At 43.0% G+C, this 13,460-nt stretch overlaps 1 protein-coding gene across 1 annotated transcript; it reads right to left on the minus strand.

Moving 5' to 3' along the window:
- Positions 1-794: 794 nt before the first annotated feature.
- znf277 (zinc finger protein 277) lies at positions 795-13,422 on the minus strand (the record flags this gene model as incomplete). Its single annotated transcript, XM_034077576.2, has 9 exons — positions 795-1,073; positions 1,798-1,972; positions 2,139-2,181; positions 2,358-2,454; positions 2,580-2,647; positions 2,901-3,033; positions 5,306-5,416; positions 10,410-10,501; positions 13,324-13,422. Coding segments are annotated over 9 exons (999 nt in total), but the record flags the coding sequence as incomplete, so codon positions are not given.
- Between the last annotated feature and the right edge of the window lie 38 nt (positions 13,423-13,460).

The raw sequence follows: 13,460 nt of genomic DNA on the forward strand, positions 1-13,460 counted from the left end.
GTCCCCATGAGGGTCCGGAGACTTTCTTTAAAGAGTCCCCATGAGGGTCCGGAGACTTTCTTTAAAGAGTCCCCATGAGGGTCCGGAGACTTTCTTTAAAGAGTCCCCATGAGGGTCCGGAGACTTTCTTTAAAGAGTCCCCATGAGGATCCGGAGACTTTCTTTAAAGAGTCCCCATGAGGGTCCGGAGACTTTCTTTAAAGAGTCCCCATGAGGGTCCGGAGACTTTCTTTATAGAGTCCCCATGAGGGTCCGGAGACTTTCTTTAAAGAGTCCCCATGAGGGTCCGGAGACTTTCTTTAAAGAGTCCCCATGAGGGTCCGGAGACTTTCTTTAAAGAGTCCCCATGAGGGTCCGGAGACTTTCTTTAAAGAGTCCCCATGAGGGTCCGGAGACTTTCTTTAAAGAGTCCCCATGAGGGTCCGGAGACTTTGTTTAAAGAGTCCCCATGAGGGTCCGGAGACTTTCTTTAAAGAGTCCCTATGAGGGTCCGGAGACTTTCTTTAAAGAGTCCCCATGAGGGTCCGGAGACTTTCTTTAAAGAGTCCCCATGAGGGTCCGGAGACTTTCTTTAAAGAGTCCCTATGAGGGTCCGGAGACTTTCTTTAAAGAGTCCCTATGAGGGTCCGGAGACTTTCTTTAAAGAGTCCCTATGAGGGTCTGGGGCAAATAATTGAAAGCAAATATTCCACAATTACACCTATTGTATATTCTTTGCTCCAGTGGGATTTGAGTGTGTCGCCCCCTGCTGGAAAAAGGTTGAACTTCACTTCTGAAAATAGAGATTTGAAGGATTCAGGGGGCAGAATGGCTTTTATTATTATTTTACAGAGTTTGGTGTTAACAGAGGATGAGGAGGAGGAGGAAGAGTCGTCCAGGAACAGGAGGTCTTCTACCTGCAGGACCCTCGGCTCTTCAGCAGCGATTTGAGGACGGAGTTCTGTTTCAAAGCTCGAAGGTTGGAAACGTCCTCCGAGATCACCGGGACATCTTCGCTGACGTTACGTTCGTCTTCATCGCCGTCAGACAGCGTGCAGAGGAGGGCGTCGTTCTCATACGTGGGGAAGTAATACCTGAGGAGAGAGGACTCTTTAAAGTGGAGACGCTACATACTGAGATACACCTGAACACCAGCAGGAGAGGACTCTTTAAAGTAGAGACACTACACACTGATATACACCTGAACATCAGCAGGAGAGGACTCTTTAAAGTAGAGACACTACATACTGATATACACCTGAACATCAGCAGGAGAGGACTCTTTAAAGTAGAGACACTACATACTGATATACACCTGAACATCAGCAGGAGAGGACTCTTTAAAGTAGAGACACTACATACTGATATACACCTGAACATCAGCAGGAGAGGACTCTTTAAAGTAGAGACACTACATACTGATATACACCTGAACATCAGCAGGAGAGGACTCTTTAAAGTAGAGACACTACATACTGATATACACCTGAACATCAGCAGGAGAGGACTCTTTAAAGTAGAGACACTACATACTGATATACACCTGAACATCAGCAGGAGAGGACTCTTTAAAGTAGAGACACTACATACTGATATACACCTGAACACCAGCAGGAGAGGACTCTTTAAAGTAGAGACACTACATACTGATATACACCTGAACATCAGCAGGAGAGGACTCTTTAAAGTAGAGACACTACATACTGAGATACACCTGAACATCAGCAGGAGAGGACTCTTTAAAGTAGAGACACTACATACTGATATACACCTGAACATCAGCAGGAGAGGACTCTTTAAAGTGGAGACGCTACTCACTGAGGCTGGTTCCAGGTGGACTTGTGAGGAAGCTGCATCACATGTCCCGCCTCCTTCAGGTGACGGAGGACTTCCTGTCTGCAGCTGAACGTTTCCTGGCAGCCATAGCAGCGGCTCTGATGGAGCTGACGGCGGAGGAAGTTCACCAGCTTCACCTGGTCGTAGAAACGCAGACCTGAACACACACACACACACACACACACACACACACACACACACACACACACACACACACACACACACACACACACACACACACACACACACACAGGACAACAATATTCATTTTAAGGGGGTGCACTTTGACTTCAATATCTATTTTGTTATGTGGTTTTACTCACTGAGCTCCGTCCTCAGCTTGTGGAGATCAAAGCCATGAGCCTCCTGTAGAGAAATGAAGAGGGGCAATAATTAAACAAGATCAAAGGTAGGTAGGTAGGTAGGTAGGTGTGTGTGTGTGTGTGTGTGTGTGTGTGTGTGTGTGTGTGTGTGTGTGTGTGTGTGTGTGTGTGTGTGTGTGTGTGTGTGTGTGTGTGTGTGTGTGTGTGTGTGTGTGTTACCTTCATGTGTGTGTAGATCTGCTCCATAGTTTCTGACTGATGATCGCAGAAGAGACAAACAGCTGAGACGGGATGAGATTGCCAGTCCGACCAATCACTGCGCAGCACAGAGAGACACAGGAAATCACTAAATTAACTTCATCCTTGTTTTCGGTTTTCTTTCATTTGTATCACTTTTTTAATGTTTGCAATGAGATCTAATCTAACGATGGATCCACTCACTCGTCTCCATCGTCCACCATCTCACGGTCGTCTTCGCTCTGAACCTCCTCCCACGTTTTCCCCAGCTCCTGAGAGACGAAATGTATTTAAAGATTTTATAAAAATATATCTAGTGCTGAAACAACATTAGCCGCCTTTAGCTTAGCGGTGGTGACGTGAAGTCATGTGACCGTGCTGTAGTTCCTTTATAGCCCAACATTAGCCTCCTTTAGCTTAGCGGTGGTGACGTGAAGTCATGTGACCGTGCTGTAGTTCCTTTATAGCCCAACATTAGCCTCCTCCAGTAACTATGTAATGTATTTCAATGAGAGGTGTAGTTACCAGGTAGTTGATGATGTAGTATCGGTCGTACTCGCTGTTGTTGGCGTTGATGCGGCGGTGAGCTTTCTTCCTCATGTGATCCTTCAGCGTGGTTTTATCTCTGAAGGTTTTCTCACAGTACAAACACTGCAGACTGACACACACACACACACACACACACACACACACACACACACACACACACACACACACACACACACACACACACACACACACACACACACACACACACACACACACACACACACACACACACACACACACAGTGGGGCTTTAACGATGTGTTATCTCTACATGTGTACGGGTCTGAGAGGCATTTCTATTTCATTTGTTAAAGATTTAAATCATTATTTTGGTAAATTATGTATAAAATCCCACGAATTGTAATTTCTAAGACTTTCTGTACGGGCGATCTACGATACTCTAATACCTAACAGGGACAGACATTAAGGGTACAATTCCACCATTTTATTGTCACCAAAAAAATCGACTAATAATGAAGAAAATTAACACATTTGTTGCCATAGTAACTTATGCACTAACTACATTACTACTTGAACTATAACATTTGAATCCTCAGCTCTTCCTCATTTTCCTCAATTGTTCATATTTGGTTTATTAAAATAATGATATTGTGGTCATTGTTAAAAAATGTCAGCTATTATTATGAGTATTATTATTAGTATAAAGCGCTTTCTGCCTTCCTGTCATCAGGAGTTAGACATGTGATGGCTATAGATTAGATCCTTCATTCTCCTAAACTGCTGGGACGCTTCCCTAAAGCCACACCTTTATGTTCTACTCTTCACTTGGATGAAGAGCCGACAGAAGACCTTGTTTATATCATATTGAACCCAACTCCATCGATCAAGCCAGTGTGGCTGAAACGTTCTCTCCCTCTTCGTCTCACGGCCCGTCCACACAGTGGCGTGCGTTGACGCTTCACTTTGAATGGGGTGACGTTGCTTTTCGCCAAACTGCATTGTGGGAAGCGACGCGGAGCGTGGCTCAGCAAAGTTCAGCTTTTGACGCCTCACAGAAGCGTCAGCCAATCGAATCATATGCCAGCACAAGCTCTAGCCAATCAAACCGCTGCTTGTGTGTCAGGGGCGGGAGATTCATGTGATTGGTTGTTGGTCGAGTTCCAGACACGCCCGCTGGCAAGCTTCAACGCACGCCGCTGTGTGGACGGCAGGGTTGCCAGAAACTGACCAAAATCAATTATTCGGCAGCCCTGGCGAATAATAATCGATTATTCGACCCCCCCCCCTCCGCGGGAGAGAAAAAAAAAAACCCAGACAAAAGGAATTCCGTTTGTTTTCACGCAGGCTTCCTCCAAGTTTACAGTAAAACAAACTGGTGGTGTGACCAATGACCATTTACAATTATTAATACTATTACTATTATTAGCACATATATATTTATATATTTTTGTTGAAACTAAGCCAGAAAAAAAAAAAAAAAAAAAAAAAAAAATATATATAAATAAAATCGATTTTTAAAAATAATATTCGATTATGGAACGAATATTCGAATAATCGAATAATCGCTGGCATCCCTAGTGGACGGGCCATCACTCTCCTTTAACTCCTCCGGTGACTTTCTTTTATTTGAAGATAGTTTTTCTCACGGCACTTGGCCGGTTTAAAAACCGTTTGGCGAATGGTTAGGTGGCGCGAAAGTCTGTAGTGAACGGGAGCCTGCTCGCGCTGCGCTACAGCCGTTTGCTTTTCACCCAACGAACGGCCCCACGAAACGCGATGTCGCAGATAATAAACTAAACAATTTAACTAAATTGCTAGTCAAAATACCACAGGACCATTTTAGTTTAAAGCAGCATTGTAGTTATGCGGCCGGGGTCTCAATCGTGCTTACGGGCCATTTATAACGTCGAGCGCCGCCCATTAGGCTCGATGTCAGGGGTCAGAGCTCACGAGGTGAACGAGGTGAAGCCTCATCAGCTATCAGTCGGCTGAGTAAATGATTCTTAGTCAGCGAACATCGCAGCTCGCTGGAGGTTTCAATGACTCAGTTTGCAGCTCATTCTTTTAACAGAAGCCTCCGATTATAATACGAGGAAATATGAAGGTTTATTTCAAGCTTGGTATGAAAATAAGTCGTCGAACTTTCAACGAAGATTTGTTCGAAAAAAATGTCACCTTTAATTGACTGAATGTATGCGAAGTGGGCTCATTGACACATGGACACGACATATACTATATATATATAACCCTAGATATACTATACTCCTGTGTACAATGTGTTTACATCTAGATTTAAGAAGTCAACTTTCATTTGATTCTGCATTATATATTTTGATTGGCTGAGGGCCGCATTTGGCCCCCGGGCCGTAGTTTGGACACCTCTGACCTATAGTGTATATGGATGGATTGGAGGTCTCTCACTTGTCCAGCTTCCTCTGCAGCGCGTCCAGGAACTGGTTGCAGTAAACGATGTTGTCGGGCAGACCGATGCTGAACGAGTGTTCTCTGGCCATGTGGTTCAGCAGAGACGATCTGCACACAGGACGCAGCTTGGTTTGAAACGTCCCCTATTCACCTAAATCCACTTCCTCGTGTCTCTTCTACCTCAACATGTGTCCCCTCTTCTCCATGTCTCTTCTACATCAACATGTGTCCCCTCTTCTTCATGTCTCTTCTACATCAACATGTGTCCCCTCTTCTTCATGTCTCTTCTACATCAACATGTGTCCCCTCTTCTCCATGTCTCTTCTACATCAACATGTGTCCCCTCTTCTTCACGTCTCTTCTACATCAACATGTGTCCCCTCTTCTCCATGTCTCTTCTACATCAACATGTGTCCCCTCTTCTCCATGTCTCTTCTACATCAACATGTGTCCCCTCTTCCTCATGTCTCTTCTACATCAACATGTGTCCCCTCTTCTTCATGTCTCTTCTACATCAACATGTGTCCCCTCTTCTTCATGTCTCTTCTACATCAACATGTGTCCCCTCTTCTTCATGTCTCTTCTACATCAACATGTGTCCCCTCTTCCTCATGTCTCTTCTACATCAACATGTGTCCCCTCTTCTTCATGTCTCTTCTACATCAACATGTGTCCCCTCTTCTTCATGTCTCTTCTATGTCAACATGTGTCCCCTCTTCTCCATGTCTCTTCTACATCAACATGTGTCCCCTCTTCCTCATGTCTCTTCTACATCAACATGTGTCCCCTCTTCCTCGTGTCTCTTCTACATCAACATGTGTCCCCTCTTCTCCATGTCTCTTCTACATCAACATGTGTCCCCTCTTCCTCGTGTCTCTTCTACATCAACATGTGTCCCCTCTTCTCCATGTCTCTTCTACATCAACATGTGTCCCCTCTTCCTCATGTCTCTTCTACATCAACATGTGTCCCCTCTTCTTCACGTCTCTTTTCATCAACATGTGTCCCCTCTTCTTCATGTCTCCTCTACATCAACATGTGTCCCCTCTTCTTCACGTCTCTTTTCATCAACATGTGTCCCCTCTTCTCCATGTCTCTTCTACATCAACATGTGTCCCCTCTTCTCCATGTCTCTTCTACATCAACATGTGTCCCCTCTTCCTCGTGTCTCTTCTACATCAACATGTGTCCCCTCTTCTCCATGTCTCTTCTACATCAACATGTGTCCCCTCTTCTTCATGTCTCCTCTACATCAACATGTGTCCCCTCTTCTTCACGTCTCTTTTCATCAACATGTGTCCCCTCTTCTCCATGTCTCTTCTACATCAACATGTGTCCCCTCTTCCTCATGTCTCTTCTACATCAACATGTGTCCCCTCTTCTTCATGTCTCTTCTACATCAACATGTGTCCCCTCTTCTTCATGTCTCCTCTACATCAACATGTGTCCCCTCTTCTTCATGTCTCTCCTACATCAACATGTGTCCCCTCTTCTTCATGTCTCCTCTACATCAACATGTGTCCCCTCTTCCTCATGTCTCTTCTACATCAACATGTGTCCCCTCTTCTTCATGTCTCTTCTACATCAACATGTGTCCCCTCTTCTTCATGTCTCCTCTACATCAACATGTGTCCCCTCTTCTCCATGTCTCTTCTACATCAACATGTGTCCCCTCTTCCTCATGTCTCTTCTACATCAACATGTGTCCCCTCTTCTTCATGTCTCCTCTACATCAACATGTGTCCCCTCTTCTCCATGTCTCTTCTACGTCAACATGTGTCCCCTCTTCTTCACGTCTCTTCTACATCAACATGTGTCCCCTCTTCCTCGTGTCTCTTCTACATCAACATGTGTCCCCTCTTCTCCATGTCTCTTCTACATCAACATGTGTCCCCTCTTCCTCATGTCTCTTCTACATCAACATGTGTCCCCTCTTCCTCATGTCTCTTCTACATCAACATGTGTCCCCTCTTCTTCATGTCTCTTCTACATCAACATGTGTCCCCTCTTCCTCATGTCTCTTCTACATCAACATGTGTCCCCTCTTCTTCATGTCTCTTCTACATCAACATGTGTCCCCTCTTCTTCATGTCTCTTTTCATCAACATGTGTCCCCTCTTCTCCATGTCTCTTCTACATCAACATGTGTCCCCTCTTCCTCGTGTCTCTTCTACATCAACATGTGTCCCCTCTTCTCCATGTCTCTTCTACATCAACATGTGTCCCCTCTTCCTCATGTCTCTTCTACATCAACATGTGTCCCCTCTTCCTCATGTCTCTTCTACATCAACATGTGTCCCCTCTTCTTCATGTCTCTTCTACATCAACATGTGTCCCCTCTTCTTCACGTCTCTTTTCATCAACATGTGTCCCCTCTTCTCCATGTTTCTTCTACATCAACATGTGTCCCCTCTTCTACATCAACATGTGTCCCCTCTTCTCCATGTCTCTTCTACATCAACATGTGTCCCCTCTTCTCCATGTCTCTTCTACATCAACATGTGTCCCCTCTTCTCCATGTCTCTTCTACATCAACATGTGTCCCCTCTTCTCCATGTCTCTTCTACATCAACATGTGTCCCCTCTTCTTCATGTCTCTTCTACATCAACATGTGTCCCCTCTTCTTCATGTCTCTTCTACATCAACATGTGTCCCCTCTTCTCCATGTCTCTTCTACATCAACATGTGTCCCCTCTTCTCCATGTCTCTTCTACATCAACATGTGTCCCCTCTTCTTCATGTCTCTTCTACATCAACATGTGTCCCCTCTTCTCCATGTCTCTTCTACATCAACATGTGTCCCCTCTTCTCCATGTCTCTTCTACATCAACATGTGTCCCCTCTTCTCCATGTCTCTTCTACATCAACATGTGTCCCCTCTTCTCCATGTCTCTTCTACATCAACATGTGTCCCCTCTTCTCCATGTCTCTTCTACATCAACATGTGTCCCCTCTTCTTCATGTCTCTTCTACATCAACATGTGTCCCCTCTTCTCCGTGTCTCTTCTACATCAACATGTGTCCCCTCTTCTCCGTGTCTCTTCTACATCAACATGTATCCCCTCTTCTTCGTGTCTCTTCTACATCAACATGTGTCCCCTCTTCTTCGTGTCTCTTCTACATCAACATGTGTCCCCTCTTCTCCATGTCTCTTCTACATCAACATGTGTCCCCTCTTCTCCATGTCTCTTCTACATCAACATGTGTCCCCTCTTCTTCATGTCTCTTCTACATCAACATGTGTCCCCTCTTCTTCGTGTCTCTTCTACATCAACATGTGTCCCCTCTTCTCCATGACTCTTCTACATCAACATGTGTCCCCTCTTCTCCATGTCTCTTCTACATCAACATGTGTCCCCTCTTCTCCATGTCTCTTCTACATCAACATGTGTCCCCTCTTCTCCATGTCTCTTCTACATCAACATGTGTCCCCTCTTCTTCATGTCTCTCCTACATCAACATGTGTCCCCTCTTCTTCATGTCTCTCCTACATCAACATGTGTCCCCTCTTCTTCGTGTCTCTTCTACATCAACATGTGTCCCCTCTTCTTCGTGTCTCTTCTACATCAACATGTGTCCCCTCTTCTTCGTGTCTCTTCTACATCAACATGTGTCCCCTCTTCTCCATGTCTCTTCTACATCAACATGTGTCCCCTCTTCTTCATGTCTCTTCTACATCAACATGTGTCCCCTCTTCTTCATGTCTCTCCTACATCAACATGTGTCCCCTCTTCTTCATGTCTCTTCTACATCAACATGTGTCCCCTCTTCTCCATGTCTCTTCTACATCAACATGTGTCCCCTCTTCTCCATGTCTCTTCTACATCAACATGTGTCCCCTCTTCTCCATGACTCTTCTACATCAACATGTGTCCCCTCTTCTCCATGTCTCTTCTACATCAACATGTGTCCCCTCTTCTCCATGTCTCTTCTACATCAACATGTGTCCCCTCTTCTCCATGTCTCTTCTACATCAACATGTGTCCCCTCTTCTTCATGTCTCTCCTACATCAACATGTGTCCCCTCTTCTTCATGTCTCTCCTACATCAACATGTGTCCCCTCTTCTTCGTGTCTCTTCTACATCAACATGTGTCCCCTCTTCTTCGTGTCTCTTCTACATCAACATGTGTCCCCTCTTCTTCGTGTCTCTTCTACATCAACATGTGTCCCCTCTTCTCCATGTCTCTTCTACATCAACATGTGTCCCCTCTTCTTCATGTCTCTTCTACATCAACATGTGTCCCCTCTTCTTCATGTCTCTCCTACATCAACATGTGTCCCCTCTTCTTCATGTCTCTTCTACATCAACATGTGTCCCCTCTTCTTCGTGTCTCTTCTACATCAACATGTGTCCCCTCTTCTCCATGACTCTTCTACATCAACATGTGTCCCCTCTTCTTCGTGTCTCTTCTACATCAACATGTGTCCCCTCTTCTTCATGTCTCTTCTACATCAACATGTGTCCCCTCTTCTTCGTGTCTCTTCTACATCAACATGTGTCCCCTCTTCTCCATGACTCTTCTACATCAACATGTGTCCCCTCTTCTTCGTGTCTCTTCTACATCAACATGTGTCCCCTCTTCTTCATGTCTCTTCTACATCAACATGTGTCCCCTCTTCTTCATGTCTCTTCTACATCAACATGTGTCCCCTCTTCTTCGTGTCTCTTCTACATCAACATGTGTCCCCTCTTCTCCATGACTCTTCTACATCAACATGTGTCCCCTCTTCTTCGTGTCTCTTCTACATCAACATGTGTCCCCTCTTCTTCATGTCTCTTCTACATCAACATGTGTCCCCTCTTCTCCATGTCTCTTCTACATCAACATGTGTCCCCTCTTCTTCATGTCTCTTCTACATCAACATGTGTCCCCTCTTCTCTATGACTCTTGGTCAGTATGTCTGTGTATGTTCAAACGGTGCATGAGTGATCATATGTGTATGTATTTTAATGTTTGTTATGTTTGTATATGTACATGTATGCTGCAGGACGGAGTCCAGAACAAATGTCCTTACGGGGACATTAAAGTATATCGTATAACGTCTTCAGTAGGAACCAACGGGATGACTGGAGTGACGATGTAATAATAACAAGTACCTGTTTCCGGAGAACTCGTCGCTGCAGAACATGCAGACGCGCTGGAAGCTTCCGTCCTCTCTCTCCTGCTGCTGCTGCTCCAACACCTCCTCCTGCAGGCAGGTACAAATACTGTGTTACTGTACTTAAGTACATGTTTCTGGTATCAGTACTTCATTACATGTTGAACTCAAATACCTGTACTTTCTACTTCTCACATGTTGAACTCAAATACCTGTACTTTCTACTTCTCACATGTTGAACTCAAATACCTGTACTTTCTACTTCTCACATGTTGAACTCAAATACCTGTACTTTCTACTTCTCTCATGTTGAACTCAAATACCTGTACTTTCTACTTCTTACATGTTGAACTCAAATACCTGTACTTTCTACTTCTCACATGTTGAACTCAAATACCTGTACTTTCTACTTCTTACATGTTGAACTCAAATACCTGTACTTTCTACTTCTTACATGTTGAACTCAAATACCTGTACTTTCTACTTCTTACATGTTGAACTCAAATACCTGTACTTTCTACTTCTTACATGTTGAACACAAATACCTGTACTTTCTACTTCTCACATGTTGAACTCAAATACCTGTACTTTCTACTTCTTACATGTTGAGCTCAAATACCTGTACTTTCTACTTCTTACATGTTGAACTCAAATACCTGTACTTTCTACTTCTTACATGTTGAACTCAAATACCTGTACTTTCTACTTCTCTCATGTTGAACTCAAATACCTGTACTTTCTACTTCTTACATGTTGAACTCAAATACCTGTACTTTCTACTTCTCACATGTTGAACTCAAATACCTGTACTTTCTACTTCTTACATGTTGAACTCAAATACCTGTACTTTCTACTTCTTACATGTTGAACTCAAATACCTGTACTTTCTACTTCTTACATGTTGAACTCAAATACCTGTACTTTCTACTTCTTACATGTTGAACTCAAATACCTGTACTTTCTACTTCTCTCATGTTGAACTCAAATACCTGTACTTTCTACTTCTTACATGTTGAACTCAAATACCTGTACTTTCTACTTCTTACATGTTGAACTCAAATACCTGTACTTTCTACTTCTCTCATGTTGAACTCAAATACCTGTACTTTCTACTTCTCTCATGTTGAACTCAAATACCTGTACTTTCTACTTCTCACATGTTGAACTCAAATACCTGTACTTTCTACTTCTTACATGTTGAACTCAAATACCTGTACTTTCTACTTCTCTCATGTTGAACTCAAATACCTGTACTTTCTACTTCTCTCATGTTGAACTCAAATACCTGTACTTTCTACTTCTTACATGTTGAACTCAAATACCTGTACTTTCTACTTCTCACATGTTGAACTCAAATACCTGTACTTTCTACTTCTCACATGTTGAACTCAAATACCTGTACTTTCTACTTCTCACATGTTGAACTCAAATACCTGTACTTTCTACTTCTCACATGTTGAACTCAAATACCTGTACTTTCTACTTCTCACATGTTGAACTCAAATACCTGTACTTTCTACTTCTCACATGTTGAACTCAAATACCTGTACTTTCTACTTCTCACATGTTGAACTCAAATACCTGTACTTTCTACTTCTCTCATGTTGAACTCAAATACCTGTACTTTCTACTTCTCTCATGTTGAACTCAAATACCTGTACTTTCTACTTCTCACATGTTGAACTCAAATACCTGTACTTTCTACTTCTCACATGTTGAACTCAAATACCTGTACTTTCTACTTCTCACATGTTGAACTCAAATACCTGTACTTTCTACTTCTCACATGTTGAACCCAAATACCTGTACTTTCTACTTCTCTCATGTTGAACTCAAATACCTGTACTTTCTACTTCTCACATGTTGAACTCAAATACCTGTACTTTCTACTTCTCACATGTTGAACCCAAATACCTGTACTTTCTACTTCTTACATGTTGAACTCAAATACCTGTACTTTCTACTTCTCACATGTTGAACTCAAATACCTGAACTTTCTACTTCTTACATGTTGAACTCAAATACCTGTACTTTCTACTTCTTACATGTTGAACACAAATACCTGTACTTTCTACTTCTTACATGTTGAACTCAAATACCTGTACTTTCTACTTCTTACATGTTGAACTCAAATACCTGTACTTTCTACTTCTTACATGTTGAACTCAAATACCTGTACTTTCTACTTCTTACATGTTGAACACAAATACCTGTACTTTCTACTTCTTACATGTTGAACTCAAATACCTGTACTTTCTACTTCTTACATGTTGAACACAAATACCTGTACTTTCTACTTCTTACATGTTGAACTCAAATACCTGTACTTTCTACTTCTCTCATGTTGAACTCAAATACCTGTACTTTCTACTTCTCACATGTTGAACTCAAATACCTGTACTTTCTACTTCTCTCATGTTGAACACAAATACCTGTACTTTCTACTTCTCACATGTTGAACTCAAATACCTGTACTTTCTACTTCTCTCATGTTGAACTCAAATACCTGTACTTTCTACTTCTCACATGTTGAACTCAAATACCTGTACTTTCTACTTCTCTCATGTTGAACTCAAATACCTGTACTTTCTACTTCTTACATGTTGAACTCAAATACCTGTACTTTCTACTTCTCTCATTTTCCAAACAGGCTCAGGTACTCTTTCAAACAGCTGCTAGTTATGGGTACTTTTACTGAAGTACATTTCAAAGCCTCTTTACTTTCACTTGATAAAGAAGTTTAGTGAGTACTTCTAATCTCACCAGAGTATTTTTAAACACTACTTGAGTGAAGGATGTTGGTACTTTTGCCATCTCCTCCTGCAGGAGACACACCGTCAGAAACACCACAGAAGAAGACCTGCCAACCTCAGGCCAGGTCTTCCAGGAATGATAGACGGACATTTCCTCACCAGGCGTTTCTGCTGCAGCTTCTCTCTGAGGACTCGATCCTCTGGGAGGACGTCACACAGCAGGAAGTAGTCCTCCTGCTTCTCTGTAACGACGACACATGACAGACATGACAGACATGTCCGTTTTTCAGAGAGAA

Source organism: Pseudochaenichthys georgianus, unplaced genomic scaffold, assembly GCF_902827115.2.
Source record: "Pseudochaenichthys georgianus unplaced genomic scaffold, fPseGeo1.2 scaffold_1728_arrow_ctg1, whole genome shotgun sequence".
Lineage (NCBI taxonomy): Eukaryota > Metazoa > Chordata > Actinopteri > Perciformes > Channichthyidae > Pseudochaenichthys > Pseudochaenichthys georgianus.